The sequence below is a fragment of the Astatotilapia calliptera genome, chromosome 6 (assembly GCF_900246225.1).
Source record: "Astatotilapia calliptera chromosome 6, fAstCal1.2, whole genome shotgun sequence".
Lineage (NCBI taxonomy): Eukaryota > Metazoa > Chordata > Actinopteri > Cichliformes > Cichlidae > Astatotilapia > Astatotilapia calliptera.
The window spans coordinates 36,338,965-36,366,257 of record NC_039307.1 but is presented as its reverse complement, the minus strand read 5'-3'; the positions used below and the strand labels follow the sequence as shown (position 1 = coordinate 36,366,257).

The window sequence follows — 27,293 nt, the reverse complement described above, 5'->3', positions numbered from 1 at the left end:
GTTAAGAATTTGTTTTCTGTGCAGATGTGACCTTGAGCTCTGTGTGTGTGTGTGTAAGGAGTTAGACTAAACAATTGTCTGGGTGTGAGTAGAGTAGGCAGAAAGACAGAGAAATAGAAAGGTTTTTTTTTTTTTTAATCATGAACAACCAGAAAAAGTCGTTTTAAATGTAATGTGACTGCAGATCTTAACAGGTGTTAAAAAGAGAAGACAAGAAAAACAGATTTTTGGACAAAAAGAAGTAATCAGAAATGAAAAATACATAGAATGATAGAGGGAAACCACATATTTCTTTTTAACATGATAAGAAATCATGTTGGTATTATGCAAACTGAAGTATAGTGTTGAATAAACATGACAATTGTAATAAAATAACTTTTACTATAGAGAATGAGGGGAGGGGAGGGGAGGGGAGGGGAGAAAGAGAAGAGGGAGAACCTCCCTCTTTTGTGAGGTTGTTATAGAATATTCTCCCTTTAAAAATTAAAAGATCTGTCACGGACCCGGCTCCGGGGACTCAGGGTCCGTGAGCAGTGTGGACTATTATTTCTATTATTTGATGTGTGTGTCTTCTGCACGATGCTGTCATGTCTATGTTCCACATGTTGTATGTGTAGGCAGGGTGTGTGTGTATATGTGTGTTTCTGCGGGTGTAGCCATAGCTGGACTGGCCATCGGGCATACCGGGCATTTCTGGTGGGCTGATGGTGATTTTTCGTTTTTATGGGCCGATGGTTTTTGTTTTGTTTTTTTTCGTTTTTTTCCCGTAACGGTATAAACACTGAAAGGTGGTGGATTGGCCAGATGCTGGGAGATGTGTAAAAATAACTCAGTTGTTTGGTGGTGGTTATTGCGGAGCTTCCACAGATTCAGTAACATTAGCAAGTGGTGGAGGCCAGCAGATGCAACACGCTGGCAGGTGGATGACGGAAAGGCAGGAGGAGCAGAGACCCGAGGCGGTGAATTGAACTTCAGGTAAGAAGTTATGAGCTGCAGTCTATCTGGGTCAGATATAAACCAAGTTTAGGTGGAGTTTATTTTCATTATGCTGACTTTTTACAGTCAGTTACAATAACTCGTACTGCGTACTAGCTAGCATGACGGAATTTCTATACAGCTGGGCGGGTGCTATGATGTTAATGATGTTGAACTTGTTTTATCTTATTTTATTTATAACTTCTTACCTGAAGTTCAGTTCACCTGACACTCTCGGACCAGCGGCCGCTTTGGGTCTCTCCTCTTGCCTCCCTTTTCCTTCATCCACCTGCTGGCTTCCACCACTTGCTAATGTTATTGAATCTGTGGAAGCTCCGCGATAGCCACCACACAAAGTAACGAATAACGAGCCTATCTAAATTCCAGTAACGAGTAACGCGTTCCCGGTTTTGGCATAATAACTAGTTACCGAGCTCGTTACCACAATAATAACGTAGTTACTGTAAGACGCAACACCTGCACAAACAAACACATGGACATGCAAGTTCGTAACAAACGCGTTACTTAATAACGCGTTAGTCCCAACACTGCTGAATGCTTTCGGCAGATTTCCATGTGTACATCTGTAATGTCTGTATCATACAAGGCTTAAATAATCTGGTCCCATTTTATCTTAAAGACCTCATAGTACCATACTATTCCAATACAGCACTTCACTCTCAGACTGCTGATGTACTTGTGGTTCCTAGCGTATTTAAAAGTAGAATGCAAGGCAGAGCCTACAGCGTTCATGCCCCTCTTCTGTGGAACAAGATCCCAGTTTGGAATCAGGAGACAGACAGCCTCTTCAAAATTTCATGCTATTTTTTCACATTTTGGATCATCTTTACTACTGCACTATTAGAGAATAGAAGACAGAAAACGTTTGACATTGACTGACATGGTCAATTGTAACTCTATTCATGGGTTACCAGTATCGTTGTAACGATGACAGTCTTATTTTCCATTCCCATTGTGTCATTTGGGTAAAGGTCTGACTTTGTCAGAACCATCTTATCCACCTCATTCCAATACCCAATCTGTGAACAGACACAAGTAAGGTTATGCAAATATCTTGCACATACAAGCTAGAAAATGTGTTCTAATGATACATATTATGGCAACCTGATGTTTTAGTTACCTTAACAGGTCCATTGTTCCTAAGCTCCATGATTGTCACCGAATAGTTGATCCTTTTCCCGTACTGGTCAAACTGTATATTCCCTGTTAAACCATCTACATGCACCTGCATACACATTATTTGAATTATTAATGGCACAGCTTAAGAATGAAATTCAGTCAATTAAATTACAAAAATGAAAATAGGCACTTTCTGGATCTCATGCACACCCACACCTCATGCACACCTGGTGGCTATAGTAGGATAAGTTAACAAAGGGAAACCCTACTTTTGGTCATCTTCACTGGTACCTTCACCACACACTACTTCCACTCAAACAAATGACTGATTGTGTTGCTAGAACAATTTTCAAATGATTATATTTTCAATTATATTTTCAAACATTAAATTTTAATAGCTTTTGACAAGTAACCAAATAAAAGACAGCAAGATTTTTCAACAACATCTCTGATCTAAACTCTTACACCTAGCTTTTATGATTTCTTCTTTGTGCATTCAAACTAAAGACATTCAAATCCTTTTTACCTGTTTGAGGGCACGCTCAATTTCCACCCCTTGCGCCCAGGGCACTGCTGGATTAGCTAGACAGTCCCCACTGTTGCCACGACGACTTATATCTATTCTTTGCTTGTGCAGGAATCGGAATGCCTCAGTCATCACATGGACTGCATCATAGGTGAGGGCTGAAGTATACTGAAGGACAAAAATAATGGCAAAAAATATAGTTTGGGGACATTTTACTTCATTTAACAGTTGCAATAAAGGCAATGCTGCAAGGGACCAACTGGCCAGGTGTCCAACCAGGGAGCTGTCTCTTAAGGAATTCTAACCTATGTCAAAATGTCTGATGTTGACTGTGAATCTCATAGAATTAACACGAAATTTCAGGTGATTGGATCAGTTTGAAAGGCAAAAGGCACCTGCAGGTGACGACGTATCGTCGACATTGTTGTGTTTGTTGGGGAGAAAACTCAGAAACATACAGTACAGCACTTCAGAGTCACACTGACAGCGATTGAAGATTTATGGAAATTTGACAAGCTGAACGCATTCTGTACTGTCAGGAGACACGGCGCAAGATTGACTGATATTAAAAAAAAGCATGCAAAATTGCAAACACAAAAAAAAAAATATGCGAAACAGCGAGACTGCAAATGGTGAACCACGATATAGCAAGGGACCACTCATCAAGCATCAGCCAGATCTCTCTAACATAGGTTAGAATTCAAGGGATGAAACTATGACAAGGTTTCATCCCTTGTCATAGTACAGACTACATATGGCATGAACTAACGAGCCTCCAAGCTGACATTTTTTATGTTGAATGTGGTGCAGTATTTTATTTGCCAGCTAAAAAGAAGGCAAAGAAGCTCTCAAACCCATTGATCATTTTCATATATGCCTCAGTCTAGCCTGAAATCTTCTAGAATTCCCTAGAAGTGCTACAGGTGTGACTTTTAATTTTAATGCACACCTAAGTCATGTACAACTCACTTTGATTAACTCAAGCTGTATGTATTATACTTGTTTATGTATTATACTAAAGATTACTTGATATTAGAATACATTTTTGCTGGCCTGATTCTTAGACCATCTCCCGGCAATCTTAATCCATTTCTTATAGCATATAACTTTTGCTGAAATAACTAAAACTCCACTAAATTAAACAAAAAAAAGATTGTTGGATGTCCAAATCTTACTCTAATCCTTATATCAGCTCCAGGATACTCCTTTTCTTCCAAAGCCTCCCATCGCTGATCAAACTTTGCCACCACAGGATCATCAAAATCTACAATCTGAAAGCCAGACACATTTGCACCTCCATACTGGATTTTAGAGAGGTCACCATCCACAAAACCCTGGAACAAGATCAACAAAATATACAATTACTGAAATTTACAAAAAGTTTATTTAATACTATTATGCAAACACTATTTTCTTCTCTGCTAAGATCTCATGCAGAGCAAATGATGTGCCTCCAGCAATTTTTCAGAGATTTACTTAGATCAAAGGTGTTAAACATAAGGCCAGAATCAGCAACATCTAAAAATACTGTTGAATGACACTGAGAATAGTCACAAAAGCAATCTAGTCCGCATGCCAATAGAGAAACGAGATATGGAATGAGTTATGACTAGTATACTCAGCAACTACTGCTCTATTATATAAATTGCAGTAGTGCAAGCAAAAGGTAGTCTTCTCACAGCATGTCTAAATGTGACTGCCTGCTTTAGGATCCCAGTTACTAAGTGTAAACCTGTTATTAGATCCTAATCTAAACTGAGTTATGTAAACCGTCGTTATTGTTAAACAGTCATACATAAATGGCCTGCAGTACATACATAAATATACTTGGTCAGCCTCATTTAAAGACTGGAAAATGACTCACCAAGTTTGCGATGATATAGTGATATCCTTTCACGTGCCTGCCTATAGTGATCACCTGGTGAATAAGAGGAAGAGGTTATGTCAGCAATAAACAACAATTTTAAATGGTTAACAGGTTAATTATCCTAACCCAGAAAGAAAAACTAGATGCTTCAATTCACTGGAAAAAAAAATCATAATTTTTGGAGATACATGGTATGTAATTTTATTTATATAACACTTTTCTACTCTTACTAACCAGTCATAGAACATCACATTTTCAAATTCAAATTCAAATTCAAATTCAAATTTTATTTGTCACGTACACAGTCATACACAGTACGATATGTAGTGAAATGCTTGGACAACTGCTCGTGACCTAAAGAAAACAAAAAAGGAAAGGCTATGAATAAGATAGGAAATAAATATGAAAAATTAAAAAGGGTAAATTTAACTAGGAAGGAATAAAATATAAATTAAGGTTAAAAATGAAATAACTGTACAACACAAATTAGAATGAAGGGTAAATTTAACTGGGAAGAATAAGATAAAATATATAAATTAAAGTTGAAAATAAAATAACTGTACAACAAAATACACAATACACAATATAGAACTATATAAGAATGTATGAAGAAATCTAAATATAAATAAATATATACACAATAACAGCAGCTGTACAAGTATTAACTAGAAATGAAGAATATAGTGACCAGTGTTGTGCAAAAACAAAGTCCAGAAAGTCCAGTGTGTGTGTAAGAACCATATGTGTGGGTCAGTACTGTGTGGTGGTGTGATTGAGAGACCGTATCGCCTGCGGGAAGAAGCTCCTCCTCAGTCTCTCTGTGTTGGTCTTCAGGGAGCGGAATCGCTTTCCTGACCTCAACAGAGAGAACAGTCTGTTGTTGGGATGGCTGAGGTCCTTCACGATCTTCCTGGCCTTGGTCCAGCACCGCCTGCTGTAGATTGAGTGCAGGTCAGGGAGCTCGGAGCGGATGGTGCGCTCAGCTGACCGCACAACCCTCTGTAGAGCTCGTCTGTCCTGCATGGTGCTGTTCCCGAACCAGGTTAAGATGTTTCCCGCCAGGATGCTCTCTATGGTGCACGAGTAAAAGTTCCTGAGCACCTTGGAGGGCAGTTGGAAGTCTCTCAAGCGTCTGAGGTGGTAGAGACGCTGTCGGGCCTTTTTCACCACGGTGTTGATGTGACAGGACCATGACAGGTCCTGCGTGATGTGAACTCCGAGGTATTTGAAGCTGTCCACTCTCTCCACTGGGCACTCGTTGATGACGGGGGTCTGGTAGTTCCTCTCCTGCTTAGTGCTGAAGTCCACTATCAGCTCCTTTGTCTTACTGACGTTTAGTATTTAGTATTTTATTTATTTATTGTCATTGTCAAGAACAATGAAATTGCGTTTGGGGCTTCCATACAACCCAAAAAAAAAGAAGAAAATAATAAATACCCCTTAAAACCCAAGTGTACATATTTAACCCAGTGTGACTCCAATGCAATAAGACAATCCTTAGCAATAATGTTCGTAGAAATTCAGACAAAGACCTGAGAAACATGACAAAATACAACAATGCAACCCATTCAATATTATTGTACTGTGAGATATGATATCAGATATGATAGTTATCTATTTAAGAAAGAGGGGGGGGGCAGGAGGGGGAAGAGAATAAAGATATGATGCACCAATGCAGACCAGTTCACTGCTATTAAGAAGTTGGATATGGTTATTGTCCGTGAGAGGGGGGCAGAGAGTTCAGGAGCCTCACAGCCTGTGGATACAGGCTGTTGGCCAGTCTGGATGTTCTGGCCTGTATAGACCTGTACCTTCTCCCTGAGGGCAGCAGATGGAAAAGGTGGCGCGCAGGGTGATGTTGGTCCCGCAGGATACTGTGCACCCTCCTCAGACAGCGAGTGGGGAAGATATTACTGATCTCTGGCAGACTTGTTCCAATAATTCTGCCAGCTTCTTTCACCACCCGCTGGAGTGCTTGCTGATCGGCCTTGGTGCAGCTGGGGAACCACACTAGAAATCCATACGTCAGAACGCTGCTGATGGCACAGTTGTAGAAGTTCAACATCAGAGATCTGGGAATGTGTGCGCTCCGCAGTCTCCTCAGGTAGTAGAGGCGCTGTTGGGCCTTCCGTACAACTGAGGTGATATGGTTGCCCCAGGACAGGTCCTCGGTCACAGTTACCCCCAAGAATTTAAAACTGCTCACCCTCTCCACCGCCTCACTGCCAATGAAGAGAGGCAGATGGTTGTTATGACCCCTCTTCCGGAAATCTACAATGATCTCCTTGGTCTTTTTGGTGTTTAAGACCAAGTTATTGTCGTGGCACCATGACTCTAGTTGTTGCACCTCTGTCCTATAGTTTGTCTCATCATTGTTGGATATAAGTCCGAGCACTGTAGTGTCATCTGCAAACTTAACAATGAGATTGGACGCGCAGGAGGAAATACAGTCATGGGTGAAGAGAGTGTATAGCAGAGGGCTCAGAACACACCCCTGAGGGGCACCGGTGTTGACCACAAGGGTGGAAGAGGTGTTCTTACCCACTCTGACACTCTGTCTACGGTTAGTGAGGAAGTCCACAATCCAGTTGCACAGAGAGGAGTTAAGTCCCAGTTGGTGGAGTTTGGGACGGAGTTTGTATGGCCGGATGGTATTAAAAGCCGAGCTGTAGTCTACAAAGAGGAGCCGTGCATAGGTGTTCCTGTGTTCCAAGTGCTTCAGTAATGTGTGCAGCACTGTGGCGATCGCATCCTCGGTTGACCGGTTCTCCCTGTATGCAAACTGGTGCGAGTCCAGGGATGGTGGAAAAGCAGCTCTGATGTGTTTAATGACCAGTCTCTCCAGGCATTTGGCGGGAATGGGGGTGAGTGCCACAGGTCTGAAATCGTTCAGACATGTGACATTTGACTGTTTTGGGATGGGAATGATGGTTGCTGCTTTGAAACAGGATGGTACCAGTGAACAGGACAACGAGGTGTTATATATAGAGGTGAAGACGTCCGCCAGGTCCGCAGCACAGTCTTTTAGCACCCGGCCCAGCACTCCATCCGGCCCGGCCGCCTTCCTGGTGTTAATGCTCCGGAACACACGCCTCAGCTCATGAGTGCTCAGGACCGGAGCAGGGTCGGTTGAGGGGAGAGGGGACAGGACAGGGTCGGTGTTCTCCCTGTCAAAACGGGCATAAAAGAGATTTAGATCCTCAGCCAGAGTAGAACTGTCGGCTGAGGGTGATGGTGTTCTTCTTTTGTAGTCCGTGATAGCCCTGATGCCCTCCCAGACCTGCCTTGGGTTTGTGTTGTTCTCAAACCTGGCCTCGATACGCCTCCTGTGCTGCTGCTTGGCAGTCTTGATGCCTCTTCTCAGGTTGGCCCTGGCAGCACTGTATGCCTCCTGGTCCCCGGATTTGAAAGCGTTGTTCCTCGTTCAAATAAGTTGTTGAACTCCGTGTGTCATCCAGGGTGGATTATTAGGGAACACACGGAATCGTTTCCAAGTTGTTACATTGTCCACACAGAAACAGATGTAGTCCAAGACAGTGGAGGTGTAACTGTCCAATGCGACACGATTGTCAGTGTCCTGCACCTTGAATACATCCCAGTCTGTGCAGTGGAAACAGTCCTGAAGCATCGGAATAGCGTCCTGCGGCCATGTTCTCACGGTTTTGGTTGTAATCCCAGTGCTCTTGATCTTTTGTGTGTATATTGGGTGTAGCAGAAGGGAGAGATGGTCTGACAGACCCAGGTGGGGATAAGCCTGGGCTCTGTACGCATTCGCCATGTTGGTGTACACCTGGCCCAACGTTCTATCTCCTCTGGTAGCACACTTCACATTACGGTGGAAATTGTGAAGTACAGATTTCAGGTCCGCGTGGTTAAAATCCCCAGCCGCAATAAAGACACTGTCCGGGTGTGCTACCAGGCTGTTATTGATGCTGCTGCTCAATTGTGCTAACGCTAGCTTAGCATTAGCATCTGGTGGAATGTAAACAGCGCAGATGTAAACGGCAGAAAATTCCCGAGGGAGATAGAATGGACGGCACTTTAACACCAACAGTTCTACCTCTGTACTGCACAGTTTTTCCGTTACCGTGACGTTCATGCACCAAAGGTTGTTAATATAGATGCACAGCCCCCCGCCAGTCTTCTTACCCGAGTCCGCAGACCTGTCGGCTCGATAGGCGGTGCGGCCTGCTAGATCGATAGCCGCATCGGGAATGGCGCTGTCCAGCCAGGTTTCAGTGAAAATCATGCACGAACAGTTATTAAAAGTCCATCGAGTGGCGATCTGCAGTCGTATTTCATCCAGTTTGTAACGGATTGAACGGGCGTTGGAGAGGAATATGATCGGGAGTGGTGGTTTAAACGGACTAGTCTTTAGCCGTGCCCACAGGCCTCCCCGCTTGCCTCTCTTCTGCCTCCGCTCGCAACGTCTCCTCCTGCGGCTTGCTGTTGCGGGTAGCCCCGGGGGTTGCTTAACGATCTCCGGGGGGATGAGATACTCGGATGTTAGTTGAAGATCTCCACGGCTTAGTTGTAGTAGATCATCTCTGTTGTATTGAAGTAACCCCAGACTGTGTGAAATAATACACAGTACCACCAAAAGTGCAAAAGTGTAGGAGCTCCGGGCCGCTGCGTCTGTGCGCGCCGCCATCTTAAATCTTTGTAAGACTCATGGAGGTTGTTCCTCTGGCACCAGTTCTCCAGATTCCTAATCTCCTTCACGTAGGCCGTCTCGTTGTTATCAGAGATCAGGCCCACCACGACGGTGTCGTCAGCAAACTTGATGATGGTGGTGGAGCTGGTAGTGGCCACACAGTCATATGTGTACAAAGAGTACAGCAGGGGGCTCAGAACACACCCCTGGGGGGCTCCAGTGGAGTCCAGTGGAGGCTGAGACATGTCCGCCCATCCTTACTGCCTGTGGTCTGCCAGTTAGGAAGTTGGAGATCCACTGACACATAGATGAGCTGAGTCCCAGATGCTCCAGCTTGGTGGTGAGTGTGGAGGGAATTATGGTATTAAATGCAGAGCTGTAGTCTATGAAGAGTATTTTAACATAATTCCCCCTTCTAGTGTCCAAGTGAGTGAGTGATGTGTGGAGGAGATGAGAGATGGCATCGTCTGTGGAACGATTTGGACGGTAAGCGAACTGTAGTGGGTCCAGTGTGTCTGGTAGTGAAGAAATGATGAAGTCTCTGACCAGGCGTTCAAAGCACTTCATCACTACTGAGGTGAGGGCTACAGGGCGATAGTCATTGAGAGAAGCAGGGTGGGGTTTCTTCGGGACAGGAACAATGATGGACTCTTTGAAGCATGTGGGGATCACCGACTGAGATAAAGAGATGTTGAATATCTCAGTGAACACAGGAGCTAGCTGGTATGCGCAGTCTCTTAGGATACGACCTGGGATGCCGTCTGGTCCTGCTGCTTTCCTGGTGTTCACTCTCTTGAAGGCTCTCCTTACTTCATGCTCGGAGATGACGAGCACGTTTCCGGTGCTGGCAGTATCTTCCTGTCTGCAGCCGTTAGCGCCGCTAACACTGGCATTGTTGGAGACCTTAGCTGCAGCCTCGAAGTGAGCATAGAAAGTGTTCAGCTCGTCTGCCAGAGTCACGGCCGCGTTCATCATACCGGTTGTTGGTGCTTTATAGTCCGTTATTGTCCTTAGTCCCCGCCACAGGCTCCTAGAGTCACTCTGTTGGAGTTGTGACTCTAGTTTCCTCCCGTAGCGCTGCTTCGCCTCTTTCACCGCCCTCCACACGTTATATGACGCGGCTTTGTACGGGTCCATGTCCCCCGTCATGAGTCCCGTGTTGTAGGCAGCGGTGCGGGATCTCAGAGCGTCGCGGATGGTTTTATCCACCCACGGCTTCTGGTTGGGAAACGTTGTGATAGTCTTTGTCTCCACGGTATCATCCGCTAGTTTCCCGATGAATCCCACAACCGCTTCCGTAAACACGTTGACGTCATCGTCGGAGCTGTTTCTGAACATGCCCCAGTCTGCGTCATCGAGTGCGTCCTGTAACGCGGCCACCGATTGATCCGTCCAGCGCGCGACCTTCCTCTGAACCTGTGCTTTCAAGGAGCACTTTATTGTATTGTCACCTTTCTCCCTTACTATATGTCAATAGACCTCTCTGCATGGAATCATACTTGTTATTAATCTCTGGCTCTCTTCCACAGCATGTCTTTTGTCCTGTCTTCCTTCTCTCACCTAATCGGTCAGGACAGATGTCCACCCCTCCCTGAGTCTGCTTCTGCTGGAGGTTTCTTCCTGTTAAAAAGGAGTTTTTCTTTCCCACTGTTGCCAAAGTGCTTACTTGTAGAGGGTCATATGATTGGGTTCTTCTCTGTATGTATTATTGTAGGATCTACCTTACAATCCAAAGAGTTTAATTTTGGTCTCTTTCTGACCAGACTGTACTCTCAGTATTTCACAGGCTTGCCTAAATGTTGTTCAGAACCTTTAAGCATGCTTCAACATGTTTTTTTCTTCAGCAATGAATACTTGAATGGTGAGCGTGCATACTGGCCATGTTGGTTGAGTGCACTACTTATTGTTTTCTTTTAAATAGTACCTGCTGATTTCAAGTCTTTCTGTAGCTCTCTTCAACTGGTCCTGCCTCTTAGACAACTCTCCAAAAGTGCTCACTGGGACCTTAAGTTGTTTAGAAATTTTTCTGTAACCAATGCCATTAGCTGGTGATTTCAGCCGGTGTCACGACTTTCTATCTGTGTCATTTCTTATTATTACACATAATTTATGGACATATATGATCTGATTTCTTTGCATGTATGGATTAGAGTGTTACAGACATCTGGTCATGTCATGTCATGTCAATAGCACGTTTAGAAATATATCTATTTAAAAAATTGGTTTTGTCTTCATTACATTTTACATTACATTTTACCAGGTGAATATTTCCCCAAAATGCAAAAAGAAAATATTTTTAACATGAAATTCTTAGCCACAAACATGTATGTGTTTTAAACCTAACCTGAATTATAAGACAGCTCTGGGGCAGTAGGTCGGGAAGGTATTGAAGATGAAACAAATGCTCATATTTAACAATTTTTTTCTCAGTTATTATGCAAGTAAATGTGGATACTCCAAAATTTGTTTCTTTTCAGATTAAACTGCTGATAATTTTATTTTTCTGGTACAAAGTTGAATGAAAATAGAATTTTCATAATTTTCGTAATCTCCATGTTTTATTTTGTATTATTGTGAGATATAACTATCAACAATTCAGAAATTGCCACAAGTTGCATTTTGCAATGAGAAGTTTTTTTTTTTAATTCATGTGTGTTCAAATAATGGATTTTAAAGGAATACTTAATTTTTTAAATATTTTAATTACCCAATGCTTAAACTGTCTTTAGTGTAGCTGCCAAATTACATTTCATGTTCAAGCATTGCTGCAGATTTAAAATTGGAGATGGTTCAGCAGATTTAAAAAAAATAAAATTTAAAAAAGAGAGGAAGGCACTCACATCACTTAGTGATGACAACAACATTATCATCCTTCCGGCAGACAAGGGTAGGTGCAGAGTATTGCTAAACCAGAAAGACTATTATGAGAAGATCTTGTCACTACTCAGTGATGAAAATACTTATGAGCCCCTGAAACAAGATCCAGGGAGTGGCTGCAGGAATAGGGTAATAGACTGTCTGAAGCAGTTAGAACAAGACAAGGCTATCGACTACACCAAGTCTGTATGGTTTACCGAAAATACATAAACAGGGTGCACCTTTAAGACCGACTGTCTGCATGATCAACTCTGTCACCTATAACATCTTTAAGTTTCTGGCTTCGATCCTCAACCCACTGGTGGGCAGCTCTGAACTCCACATCCAGAGCACCCTGGATTTTGTTGAGAAGGTGAGAGATGTAATTATGGAGGCAGATGAAACCATGGTCTTGTACAACGTTACATCTCTCTTCACTTGCATCCCAGTCACGGAAGCGTTGGAGATAGTCCGTAAGAGATTACAGGATGACACCAACCTCAGCAACAGGACCACTCTCAGCATCGACCAAGTGTGTTTGCATTTGCAACCGTGTCTTCATTCCACCTACTTCACATACAAGGGTCAGTACTACAGGCAGAAACATGTGTGTGCCATGGGTTCCCCAGTTTCACCCATCGTGGCCAATTTGTACATGGAAGAAGTGGAAAAGAGGGCTTTGCTATCCTACCCTGGAACACCACCAAGCCATTGGTTCAGATATGTGGATGACACCTGGGTGAAGATCAAATCTCAGGACGTACTACTTTTCACGGATCACATTAACTCGGTGGACCGACACATCAAATTCACCAGGGAGGATATGAAAAGTGGCAGGTTAGCCTTATTAGACTGTGAGATTTCCATCAGTAATGGGGGACATCTAAAAGCTGACGTGTACCGTAAACCTACACATACGGATCAGTATCTAAGGTTTGACTCTCATCATCCACTGGAGCACAAACTGGGTGTCATCAGGACACTACAACACAGAGCAAACACCATCTCCACTGACACAGCGGCCAGGGAGGCAGAAGAACATCACATCAAGAAGGCCCTGAGTAAATGTGGTTATCCCAGCTGGACTTTTGTCAAAGCTGGGAAGGCACCTAAAGAAAGCTCCGCCAATCCAGGAGAGAAGGACAACCGCTGCCTATGTGAAAACCTGTAGTGATCCTGTACGTGTCAGGAGTATCGGAACAGTTGAGACGCATTTTTTCTAAACACCGTGTCTCTGTGGGTTTCAAACACCTCAAAAAATGCTGCGCCAAAAATTGGTCCACCCCAAGGATCAGGTCCCCCGACACAAACAGAGTAACATAGTGTACGCTGTTAAGTGCCAGGAGGATTGCCAGGATTTATACATCGGGGAAACCAAACAACCTCTGGCGAAGCGGATGGCACAACACAGAAGAGCTACCTCGTCAGGCCAGGACTCTGCAGTCTATTTACACCTACAGGCCAGTGGACACTCTTTCAATGATGAGGATGTAACATCCTGAACAGGGAGGAATGCTGGTTTGAGCGCGGAGTCAAGGAGGACATTTACGTGAAAAGGGAAAGACCATCTCTGAATCGAGGAGGGGACCTAAGGGTACATCTTTCGCCATCTTACAATGCTGTGATTGCAGCCATTCCCCAACTCTCTGTGAATGGTACTCATGGCCATTGATCAGTGGGCTTTGATCAGTGGGTTTTGGTCAGTGGTTGTTGATCAATGGTCATGAGAATTTGCATAATTATGATTAAGGAACTGACCTCCCAGTCCATTGTTCCTTCAGTGGGCTGGTTTCAGTCATTATGCAAATGTACTGTTTATAAGATTGGGGAAACCTGCAGTCAGCTGAGACTGAAGAAGTCACTTGGATGAGTGACGAAACATTTCTCCCACAAAACGCTACGTCCAGATGAACAGAATCAACTTTTGGAATAAACAAAAAACATTTATCTGAAGTCTCACTTTGCTTCTGGTGATTCGACACATAATTTTTCATCACTGATCAAATAGAGTTGGTAAGATATACCACCACTGTTTCTGTCTAGTTGATAGTAGACTTTTCTCTCCACCTATCTGGGACTGTAAGAGGAACATGTTGCAAAAATAGTTGTGTTATATTGTTGAATGATCACTGTCTATTAACATTACAGATTACAACACTTTGCAGAACTAATAATACTTGCTGCCTAGCTCCCACATTAAGATTATTATTTTATTATTGGAAATAGCCGCTACTTTAATGCTAACTTAACAGACGGGTAATGTGGCTCTTGAATAACTGCTACAAGTTTAACAGTTGTGTGCAGTAGCCAAGTTAATGTTTATGATAACTGTTTAATACATTTTTTTTAGAAACACGAGCTTTAGTGACCTTTCAAAAGTCTTCATGACCCTAATAAACTTTTCTGGTTTGTAAAAAGTTTTCAGACTCAGATAGCACGTCTGGTATCAATACTACTGCTAATGTGTATCCAATAGCTATTTTGATTCATATCAGAGTATTGATTTCTATTGTAACCCTACTCCACAGAGTAACAGTGCTAACAACTGTACCACCATGCTATCCGTATAGCAGCTTCTATTTAGCTACTTTTCTTTGTAATTTTTTTTTGTCTTCTGTGACAGAGATGCAACATATAGGGTTCATACAAATATTTAAAATCAGTCAAAACAAGTCCCCTCCCCCAGAATTAACTGACTGTTTTTTATGCATTTGTCATATTTTCAAAATGTTTAACAGCTTGTGCTTTGCAGATTTAACTTGCAGCATTTGCAGATGTCATGAGCAACATGCCCAGTTCTGATAATTGTGACATTATCAAAATAGGGTTTTCCAAATGATTATCATGAGCTGGTACCGTAAAGCAGTTAGCAGATAGGGGTCTAATTTTAGTTTTGATCACAGTTTTGATCCAGCCAATCAAACCAAGCTGAAAAAGAAAATCCAACTGTTTTCTAGATTATCATCATTACAGTGTAAGTTAACACTAATAATTATGTAGCAGCCATCTGCATGTGAACAGTGAAAGTTCTATGCGATATCATTTTGCTAACCATGTAGAAAAGACAAATACTGGATACTAAGCACACATCATTTCCATTGTTTGCCATCTGATGATGGAAACAGGCCAACAGTACTTACCGAAGAGGAAATTAACTCTGCCAGAATAGAATTTGAAAGATTTCAAAACACGTATAGTAGTTTCATTTAATTGTTATTTAAGAAAATTTAAATGACACAGACACCATCATGACTAGTTCATGTCTGGTCTGGTATCACACCTAAAAAACATCCAGGATAACCACAATACTGTTGGTTTCACTGAACAAAAGTCTCCAATAGTATGTTTTGCATAGTTTCATTACTTCTTTTACACAGACACACACATATAGAAATATTATCAGTTGACTCTGAGTTGGTTGGATGAGAGACATTCACTGTTTTTTAAGGAATGCCCAGTAAAGAATGGATCTATAGAATCAGCTTCATTTTTGATGGAGAGAAAATATTGCTCATACTGGTAGCAGCAGTAACAAGATAAAAATCAACCTGCTCCATGATGTCTTTCACTTTATCTTGTTCGCAGTCCAGTATGATGCGTCGTTCCTTACGGATCTCCAGGTCCTAAAAAAATAAGACAACAAGCATCCAACATTATTACACAGTCTTTAAAGATTTGTGTGCTCACAGTACAAGATCAAATTGCATCTTCCTGAGGTGCAGTGCTGCCACATACTGCTTGACACCATAGGTTACACAAAGATATTTATTATAACTAGCTACAAAACCCTGAAAAGCTTTCTGGAAAATACAAACTAAAAGCTTAAGCTTATTTTAGTATTTAAAACAAGCATATGTAAAAACAATAGATAACATCAAAGCAAAGTATACTCTACAATGCTGTACAGCTGCTACACTGTACAGCTGACAAAGCCCTTTTCCCAAGACATCACAGACCAAGTTTTGGTCAGGACCCATAGGCTTCAAATTGTAAGGCACTAGCTACTGTGTCAGTATGTGGTGGGAGTGGGAATGTGCTGAGCTAACTTTAGAATAAGTGCATAAAAGCATGTTTTTATTTTTTGAGGTTTTTTTTATGTCCTTTCAATCAGCGATCAGAATTATTGTCTAAACACCAAGAAACGTGCCCAACAGATTTGTTTTCCCAAGTAGACCATTACAGCTATTGCTATACGGTCCACTTAATTGTCATATTTGTTTTTATTATTATTATTATTATTATTATTATTATTATTATTATTATTATTATTATATGTTTTTATTTAATTTTCATTTTGAGTTATTACAATCAGAATGGACAGGACCGGGGACAGGAAAGAGAAAGAAAGAGAGGTTGGGAAGAGAGTTAAATGAAGGAGAGGGGAAGAAAAATAGAGGAAAAGAGGGATAGTGAGAGAAAAGACACTGAAAATCTGCTTGATCACCTGCTGAGAGAAAAAAAAGACAACCAAAAAGAAGATAACACAGTAGGGAAACCACAGGTAAATAATAAATATTGAATGTTACTGAGCAGCATACAGTACTAATAATGCATGAAATGTTTAGAGGCATCAGCCAACCAAAATAGTGTGTGTCTGTGAGTACCTGTTTGTACACCTGTGTGCACACCTGTGTGTGTGAGCGCGCTTATGTTCATAGGATTTCTCCATGTAAGCATCTAATAGTGGGTATTGGAAGCCATAGCTCTGCCCCCCAGGGCATGATGCAGGACAAAAAAACATCCATCCATCTGCTTCCGCTTTTTTCAGGTCGTGGGTGGGGGCTGGAGCCCATCACAGCTGTCTTAGGGTGAGAGGCAGGGTACACCCTGGACAGGTCACCAGTCTGTCGCAGGGCTAACACACAGAGACAGACAACCATTCACACTCACATTAACTCCCCTTTGGGCAATTTAGAGTTTCCAATCAACCTATCCTCACTAACTGCATGTATCTGGACTGTGGGAGGAAGCCGGAATACCCGGAGAGAACCTACGCAGACACGGGGAGAACATTCAAACTCCACACAGAAAAACCCCAGCCTGATGGTGGAATTGAACTCAGGAGCTTCTTGCTGTGAGGCAACAGTGCTGTTTGGCTTCTCTGAGTGTTTAGTCCATTTTAAATTCTGTTACCTTCTGTTAACCTACTTTCATGTGTTCCCTGGACTCCTAGACTCTGTTACCTTTCCTTCATGGAATTCCTTTTGGACTGCTTCCGCTACTATTTATTGTACATAATAAAGATGGTTTTTTTTCTGGAAAAATCATCATTCCAGAAGAGGGTTGTATATGATTAATGGAGGGTCCTTCACCAAGGGGAAGAGGTGGCTGTAGCTCAGAAGGATGCCCAGGCCATCAACTAATAAGAAGGTTGGTGTTCTGATCCCTGGCTACTCCAGTCTGCGTGCCAAATATCCTTGGGTGACATACTAACTACAAGTTGCTTTCTGATGCATTCACTGGAGTGTGAATGTTAGTAGTTAGGAAATAAAATGCTCAGATGCTCAGCACTATATGAGGACATTTTGCTTTTTAGATATTGATAAAATGTTTTCATATAGCTGGATTAATGTGACTATTTTATTTTCATGTCAAATAGTTGGACTGAGTGCTGGTGAAAAAAAGACTTGTTTTGTAAAAACACTTTTTTGAGAATTGTGAACATGGTTTAAATAAAATAACTGAAAAAACCATATGGAGTTATTTCAACATTTATCCACTGAACTGTGAACAAAAAATAAAAAGACTGAATTCTTGGAACAATTCTCCAACTCATTTGAAGAGAGAAAAAAAAGGAAAGAGAAGCTTGTTTGTTATAATCTAGCCAAAATAACTTAAATATTTCGGACTGTGTCATTTGCTAAATTACTATGGCATAGTCAGGATTTTCACATCAGGCCAACTGCAGTGCATGTACTTGCCAAAGAATAAATAACATAACAGAAGACACTGTTGAAAATGCTGGTTAGCAGCCTAAACTGATGAAAAAGCTGTTATGACCAAAACTTTAAATTTGTGTCTAAAATTTGATTTTCTCCGCCTCTCTCTTGCATTCCAATATAAGAGCAGAATACCAGTACCTGAAACAGGGACCGGTAGGCTTCATCCTTTCTCTCATCTTTCAGGTTTCCTACATTTATTGCAGTGACGACCCATTTTTTCTCTGCTGCAGTGTCCAGTATTACCTGAAGAGTCGAAAGACCTACACACACAGAGTCTCATTATTAATAATTAATAATTCATTAACTTATACATTTGTAGAACATATCTCTATCTCATTCTTTTCTATTTATATGAAGCATATTTCTCTGCCTTGCTGTGCTTTCTATAACTGTAGCAAGTTTCTGCATTTGCTTAACATTTTCTGTATTTACAATTATTTCAGTATCTTATCTTCAAAATTAAGCACTAGCAATATTTATGCGATAAATGATGAGAATTTCCTTACCTCGATCACTGTCATACAGATAGGCAAACTTTTCCCATTTGTAGTATTCCACTAATGAAACTAGTGGCCCCTTGATGTCCGGCCTCATTTGGAGAACAAACTGATTCATTCCTTCTGCTGGGAAAGAAGGTGTAATGAAGGAGACATGAAGTGTCTCACAAAAGGATGTGATGGTGTTGACCGATTTCTTGTCATAGAAGCCAAAAATGGCATAGACACCCCGAGAGAACTGGGAACAAACTAGGAAAGAGAGAAGAAGAGAAAGATTGTACAAATTAAACAGTGAGTTCAAAGGACCTGGGAAGAATATTTGCACTCATTAAGTGTCCCAGTGCCTTTATCCCAAATAAACACTAAACGCACACTTATATTTAATCACATTGAAGAACAGTTTTTTAAATTGGGGTACATTAATAAGCACAGTAGTTACAATAGGAGTGGGAATTCTGTGGTTCACAATAACAAGTAAAATAAAATATTTCTAAAACAAAGCAACACAAAAAATTTAAAAAAAGAAGTGCTTCTGTCCAATTAAAAGCTAGAGGGCTTTATATCTGATATAGACAGTGCTAAGTTTCTATAAGCTGCATAAAACAGTATAAGAGGCCAGGTGTAATAAGCTATAACCAGTTACACTTAAGAGAAGAAAATTAAAATGCCAGTTCCAATCATCTGTTGAGAAAAAATGTATGTATTTTGTGTCAGCATACATGATCCAGCTGTGTGGCTGCAGGAAGGTGAATTATTCTGAATGAGAGAATTGGTATTAAGTATCCCACTGTGGAAAGTGACGTCGGCGTGACGTCTTTCATAAATCATTCTCCAAATTTGGTCCACTGAAGGGGTTGTTTTATAACACCAGGCAACATCTTTTTTTTCCAAACTCTGCTGAAAGTATGTTGTTGTCAGCGGTACGGCCACGGTGTACGGGCTATTTATAGTCCAAATATGGTTGTTGTGGATGTCTTTTCAAAGTCAAACTTTGACTCACTTTAGAGATAATTTTTATAAACCAGCAGAACCAGCAGAAAAACCACAAACCTCTCTTACTTTCCATCACAACTTCTCCCACCTTCTCTCAACCTTAAAAATTAACTATATATAATGCAAATGCACTTTGACACATTGCTTCACAAATTTAAACGAGCAAAGGGAATTTCAATTTCAAAAATACTTAAGCATTATTATTTTACATTTTAAAATGGATTTCATCGTTTTTAATATATCAACAGATTTTAATAAATGACATTTTTAACCTTGTTACAAACAAATAAGTTGATATACTAAAATAAATAAACCAGTTAAAGAAAAACAGAAAAATGCAAAATAACAAAAAGAATTACCCACGCGTAGTGAAGAAATCAATAGGCTAACACATAATAAATTATATTTGTTTATACATAATCCATATTCATTTGTATCATGTTAACAAAACCAATGTTAATATTTGTAAATTTAAAAAATTACATTTATTAATCATGCAAATTTCCTGCAATTGTCATAGACGTCAACATGATGTCCAAAAATATTACCCAATCCAAAGTTCAAATGTTGATCAACATATTATCATCCAAGTTGGGTCATGTTTAGGTGTCCAAATTGTGAAACTTGTTTGGAAGTCATATAGATATCTAGAATTGGTCATGGACTGAGGGACCCAATATACACATGGTCTCCATCTTGAATTAACTTCATTATTTATTTCCACCAAATCATTAATGTGTCTTTTAGATCCCGTTTCTACAAGAAAAAACCCCATTTTGGACAATGTTTTCACCACTCAGAGAGGAGATTACAAAGCCCTCCCCCTCCACCACCTTGGTGCCTGTCTTCTATTCTGACTTCCTTCTCTCACCCCAACTGGTCACAGCAGATGGCCCCGCCCCTCACCCACCCGCACCCAAAGTGCTTTACAATTCCACTATTCATTCACTCTCACATTCACACACTCGCTGTACAACTGGGGCAGACTGACAGAAGCGTGCCATTGGCCCCTCTGGCCAACACCAGTAGGTGGTAGGGTAAAGTGTCTTGCCCAACAACACAATGACCAGGACAGCAAGAGCTGGGGGATCGAACTGGCAACCTTCCAGTTACAGATGAGCTTCCCAACCCCCTGAACCACAGTCGCCTCAATTTGGTGCTATATATATATATAAAACTGAACTGAATTGAATTGCCTACCTGGAATTGGCATAACTGTTATGCTAATTCCAGCAGGTACATATGTGGTCTCAGAGACAATGGAAGACTGTTTTTCCACCACAGACTGGGAAGTCTTTAAACAGGCCGCCACACGTGACAACACCACAGACCTGCAGGAATAATCAGAAACTGTCATTTCCTATATCTCAGAGTGCATCGATGATTTCCCAGAGACCAGGACTATCACTATCCAGGCCAATCAGAAACCATGGCTCACAGGTGAGGTCTACAGGCTTTTGAGGGAGAGAAATGCAGTCTTCAAAGCTGGGGATTAGGTGAGCCTAAGAACAGCAAGGGCAAACCTGCATCAGAGAAGTGAAAAGGCAATACTCCAGGAGGATTTCGCAAAGCTGGACGAGCACAGAGGGACTGTGCTGCAGAACTCACAGATGTCTTCACAGACATCTTTAATACATCACTGAGCCAGGCTGTCGTTCCCACATGCCTCAAAGCCTCCACCATCATTCCTTCACCAAGGAAGTCTCCTCCCTCCTGCTTTAAGAACTACCATCGGATCACACTCACCCTCAAGTGCTTTGAACAGTTAGTCATGCATCCATTTAAAACATCTCTTGCCCCCAAACTGGATCCATTTCAGTTCATATACCGGTCAAACCACTTGACGGATGATGCATTCTCAAATGCCCTTCACTCAGCCCTCACACATCTGGACACTAGAGACTCATGCGTCAGAATGCTGTTCATAGACTTCAGTTCAGCATTCAACACGATCATTCCCCAGCAACTCATTAACAAACTGGATCTGCTGGGGATCAGGAACTCGCTTTGTAACTGGCTGCTGGATTTCCTGACAGGAAGACCGCAGACAGTACATGTCGGCTGCAACACTTCCAACACAAGAACACTGAATACGGGGGCTCCCCAAGGATATGTGCTGAATCCCCTTCTCTTCAGTCTGCTGACCCACGACAGCACGCCATCACACAGCTCCAACATCTTCATCAAATTTGCAGATGACACAACTGTGGTAGGTCACATCAGCAACAATGATGAGCCCTACTACACGAGTGAAGTTAACCATCTGGCTGAGTGGTGCAGTGACAACAATATGCCCTGAATGTGGAGAAGACTAAGGAGATCATCACACCCTGCACACCCCACTAACCATCAATGGTGCTGCTGTGGAGAGGGTAAGCAGCACCAAGTTCCTGGGTGTGCACATCTCAGAAGATTTCTCTTGTTCAAAAAACACAGCATCACTTGTCAGTAAAGTCCAACAGCAACTCTACTTCCTCCGCAAACTGGAGAGCAAGAGCCTCATTCCCATTGCGAGCACCTTCTTCAGAGGCACCACTGAGAGCAGCATCACTGTGTGGTATGGCTCCTGCACTGCAAAGTAACGAGTAGTGAGAGCAGCGGAGAGGATTGTGGGCACTTCTCTTCCCTCCCTCCAGGACATCTACTTCACCCGCTTCACCTGAAAGCCCTCTGCATTACAGGTGACTCCACTTATTCATCCAACAGCTTCTTCAGTTTGCTGCCATCGTAAAAGAGACTGAAGAGCTTCTGAGCCAGAACCAGCAGACTGAGAGACAGCTTCGTTCATCAGGCTGTTAGGATGCTGAATTCACTCCCTGCTCTGTCCCTCGCAACTCACACACACGAACTCCAGACCTGCATTCACCTCTTCCCTCTGAACCCCCCCAGACTTCTACCGACGCCTTTTCACTGACTGCCCCACCCCCACTTGCACACAAACTCTTGCCCACAAGCACTCTGACTGTGCTGGACACTGTTGTTTATGTAAAATTGTATTGTGTTGTACATAAGACTTGCATTTTATTTTTATGTTTATATTGTTTTAGTGTACACTGAGGGCCGTGGGAGAATTGCAGTTTCAAATTCCTGTGTATCAGCTTTGAGGTTTCAGAGCATGTCACAGTACTGAAACAGCTTTAGTGAAGAATACAAATAATCTTCTTATATTCCTTCTTATATTTTATCATTAGAGAATGTTGTAGGTATTAGAGGTACTGCACTGCAATGGTTTAAATGGCATCTATCTAATACACTTCAATTTTTATGTAAATGAAGAGTTAATTATGGAGTTCCACAGGGTTCCATGCTAGGACCAATTGTATTTCATAATATGTTTGCATTAGGCAGAATCATTAGAAGGAATAGAAAACATTTCCCACTGCCTTGCAGAGGACACAATTTTTTTCTATCCATGAAACCAGATAACACACACCAATAAGTTAAACTACAGAATCATGGACATGTCCTTCAATGTCCATATTAACAAATATGTAGCACTGCTTTGTCCCATTTGCACAATATCTCTAAAATTCAAAACATCCTGTAAGAGTGCTGAAAAACCAGTTCATGCATTTATTAATCCTAGGTTGGACTACTGTAAGTCATTATTATCAGGACGTCCTACAAACTCCCTGAAAAGCCTTCAGTTAATCCAAAATGCTGCTGCATACTGTACTGAAAGGGACTAGAAAGACAGAGCATATTTTCCCAATACTGGCTTCACTTCAGTGTCTCCCTGTTAAATCCAGAATCAAATGTAAAATCATTCCTCTCACATGGAAGGCCTTGAATAATCAGGCCCTATCCTGTCTTAAAGACCTTACTGTACCGTATCACTCAAATAGAGCACTTTGCTCTCAGACTGTGGGCATACTGTGGTTCCTAGGATATTTAAAAGTAGAATGAGAGGCAGAGCCTTCAGCTTCCAGGAGATTTCTTCCTGTTAACAAGGGTTTTTTGCTTCCCAGTATCACCATAGCTCTTGTTCATTGTCAGTCATCTGATTGTTGGGGTTTTCTCTGTTTTCTCTGTATTGTTTCCCTGTTGTGATTTAGTGCTATATAAATAAAACTGAATTGAAGGGTTTAGGGTTAGGATGAACAGCCACAGCACACTGCACAACTATTGCTACATATTGCCATGTTTGTATTTTTTTAAATTTCAAGTATTATTCTAGACTTTTAAATAATGACCCAATAAAAATAATTCTTTTTTTTTTTTTTTTTGTTTAAAAATGAAGAGATCAATACTTACAGCAGTTAGTAACAGCAAAGCTGTTGGCCACCTCCAGGTTATCTATGTGTGGAGTTAGCCTGAAATCTGCCATCCCAAACTGAACCATGCCAACTCGGAATGCACTGTACTCCTGATCTGCGCCTCTGGGAAATAAACCACCTGAGAAAAACAGAGACAGAAAAGGTCGTGATCATAAAGAAAAACAAAACTAAGTGGAGAAACAGGTTTTCTAGCTACAAACATGTTGAGATAGGGACATTTTTACCACTTTATGTCTTAAAAAACAACAACAAAGAAATTGCAATCCTTCATTAACAATTGCTAAATTTTATATTCGTCAGAATGTTTTTATAATGTGATATGGAATCTCAGCAGTTTAGGCTCTCCTTTTTCATATTTATTGAGTTATTTACTTTTTTGTTTGTTTGTTCTATATTAGTTCAAATGTTCTGCATTTCTCTCATAAACTTCATACCTACCTGACACCTCCTCATCACCTTTCTTCCATTTACCTACATGTCCACTGAAGTCTGCTCCAATCACCAGTCTTTTCCACATGGGGAAACTTTCTACCACTTCAGCTAGCTTACTTCAGAATCCTTCTCTCTCTCTCTCTCTTGTCTGACAACCTATGCATTAAGCCAAGCGCTGGCCAATCCCATATGGAAATCTTATTATTTATCAGCATGTTTGATTTGGTAAATATTTTACATTGGGAACCCTTCCTGACCCAGAACTCTTGTCTGGGTTTAGGAACAGCAATAGAAATACTAATCAGTAATTCTGAGCTAGAGTCTGCCTGAGACAGAGATATCTATCTCAGGCAGACATTGTCTCTCTAAAGGACATATGTCCAAAAAATCGGTACATACATTCACCACTCCACAGTTCACTCACGTTTGTCCTGTTACAACTCAAAACAAAAAGGCAGAGTGATGTTAATTAAAAGAAACATAAACATTACCATTAGTAAGACTGTAGCAGAAGTGGAAGGTAGATTTATAACACATAGCTCTCTGCGGTATTTCACCTTTAACAATGGTTTACCTTGCCTTCTTTCGCCTCTGTCAGTGCGCCCCAGGGTGGCTGTGGCTACAATGTAGCTTGCCATCACCAGTGTGTGAATGTGTGTGTGAATGGGTGGATGACTGGATATGTAAAGCGCTTTGGGGTCCTTAGGGACTAGTAAAGGGCTATATAAATACAGGCCATTTAACATTCCTTTCAACACAACCTCACATGTCTGAAGTTATTTTTTTCATTTCCACATACTGTATTACCACAACTGGTCTAAAAGCACACAAAGAACATAACATCGGAGTGGGTAAAATGTGATTTTGTTTACTATGATGTCTCTAATGAATCATTTTTATAATTTGAAATGCAAGTATAAATCAGAAATTTCAGAAATGTATGCACATCCAATGGATGTGCTGGGATGCATCATTAGCAGTGTTGGGTAAGTTACTTTAAATGAGTAACTTAGTTACATTACTAGTTACTTCTATCAAAAGTAACTGAGTTACTTCAAGTTACTCGTTACTTTCAGAGTAACTAGTTACTAGGGAAAGTAACTTTGGTTTTACTCAAAATTCTCTTGCTAATCTGTTGCTTCCGTAACTGGATACCCAGCAAGATTGCCAGTCTTCTAGCTTGCTTACTTGCCACAAGTGCACTGTGCCACCTACCAATAGAAAGGAAAAAATAATGTGCACATTTCCACCTGATTCTATCCTAGCCTGCTTTTTACATCCAACACAAAAACTGCAGTCGCGGTGCTTTCGATTGCACTCAGAACTCGGAAATTCTGCCTTCTGAATAGGAAGATGTAGGTAACACCAGACTGCAGATGAGCTGCATACAGAGCTGGACTGGGACAAAAAAATCGTCCCGGGCATTTTGACTAGAGACCGGCCCACCATTATAGCAAATATCATAAAGCCTTTGAATGAAAACAAACGCTGTTGTGACAGTGATGTACACTGTTCTGATGGTTTATATGTATCAATCTATCAATTGTTTGTTGCAAGACTCAGATAATTATTTTTTTTAAAGTGAGACATTTTAAATGAGAATAAGAAAGTATTTCCTTGTGCCCCCCTTTCCCTTTTAATGCCCTACATGGACCCCTGGCAACACTTTGCTAGACCCGCCCCTGCACAGTTACCAGCTGTCAGCTACTTAGAAAAGGATCCTGGTGTTATTTGTCTCTCAGAAACAGTTCATAACTTCCCTTCAACTCATTCATGTTAACTAAAAGGTAAACCTGTTTCTCCATCACAGCTCTGATGATTCAGTAAGGACATCTCCTGGTTTCATCTTCATGTTTCCCTCTCACCACATAACCAAACCGACATCATGACCAGCAGCTTTACAGCTGTGGCTCCAGCAAACATCAGCTGATACTAGAAATTAATATTAAATAAATTCTAACAACAGCTGATCAAGCTTAAACGTGCTGCTGCTGTTTACCGCGACATCCGCTGGTTTCCTCTTTCATGGCGCAAAGTGGGCGATAAATAAACAAGAGAGAAAAGCCGATCAGCTGATCATTGATCAGTTTCATGATTAAAGTAGCAACAGGAGAGGGAGGGTGAGAGGATGAGAGAAGAAGAGGCAGCTGTGCAGCGTAAAGACGCAGAGTAACTCCAGCTTTGTGTCTTTTTCATTGTAGCTGAAGTCCGGGACAAACTGTTCCTTTTCACCTCAATACGAAACGCATGATATTTTCTCTGAATACGAGACGATTCCGTTTTTTACGGGACGTCTGGCAACTCTAATAATTAACCTTATGAACAAAACAAAGTTCAACATCAGTAACATAGCACCACCCAGCTGTATAGAAACTCCCTCATGCTAGCTAGCACGCAGTATGAAAAAGTCAGCATAACGAAAATAAACTCCAACTAAACTTGGTTTATATCTGACCCAGATGGACTGCAGGTTATAACTTCTTACCTGAAGTTCAGTTCACCTGACACTCTCGGACCAGCGGCCGCTTCGGGTCTGTCCTCTTGCCTCCCTTTCCCTCATCCACCTGCTGGCCTCCACCACTTGCTAATGTTATTGAATCTGTGGAAGCTCCACGATAGCCACCACACGAAGTAACGAATAACGAGCCCATCTAAATCCCAGTAACGAGTAACGCGTTCCCGGTTTTGGCATAATAACTAGTTACCGTGCTCGTTACCAGAATCCGGTTGTTCAGTGATGACGCGACGAATCCTACTTCCGGGTCTAAAGTAGTCTGCGTTTAATATGGCATTTGTGTTGTTAACATGTTTAATGTTATGTATTTTCTTCTATTTGATCTCAAAAAGCTCCTAAAACAGTCAGCGATCACTGTTGACCTCCCTCGGCTTTTATTACCGCTAATCATTTATTTAAGCTCAGTTTTTAAAACCTTAGGATGTAACTACAGCCCAGCCCATGCAGCAGTATATGAATGACTAACCTCGTATTGTGGATGGATTATCTCAGTTGTTCTCCTGGCTGAAGTTTGGTCCGTTTACAGCATCCTGCCATGCGATTACATTTGTTCCTGACCACCGAGAACACTCACGGTAACTTTTATCAAGTGGAAAAAAGTTAGCTTGTTTATATTATG

At 41.5% G+C, this 27,293-nt stretch overlaps 1 protein-coding gene across 4 annotated transcripts in view; it reads right to left on the bottom strand.

Annotated features, from left to right (window-relative positions):
* LOC113024706 (glutamate receptor 2-like) overlaps positions 1–27,293 on the bottom strand; it is a 122,872-nt gene that overhangs the window by 85,340 nt on the left and 10,239 nt on the right. For all 4 annotated transcript variants that reach the window (XM_026171988.1, XM_026171986.1, XM_026171985.1 and 1 more), the window contains exons 2-10: positions 23,705–23,845; positions 18,467–18,706; positions 18,099–18,220; positions 15,567–15,641; positions 4,506–4,559; positions 3,817–3,975; positions 2,642–2,809; positions 2,117–2,221; positions 1,908–2,015 (exon numbers count right to left, since the gene is read on the bottom strand). In XM_026171988.1, coding sequence (XP_026027773.1) covers positions 1,908–2,015; positions 2,117–2,221; positions 2,642–2,809; positions 3,817–3,975; positions 4,506–4,559; positions 15,567–15,641; positions 18,099–18,220; positions 18,467–18,706; positions 23,705–23,845 — 1,172 coding nt within the window. The remainder of the gene's footprint in view (positions 1–1,907; positions 2,016–2,116; positions 2,222–2,641; positions 2,810–3,816; positions 3,976–4,505; positions 4,560–15,566; positions 15,642–18,098; positions 18,221–18,466; positions 18,707–23,704; positions 23,846–27,293) is intronic.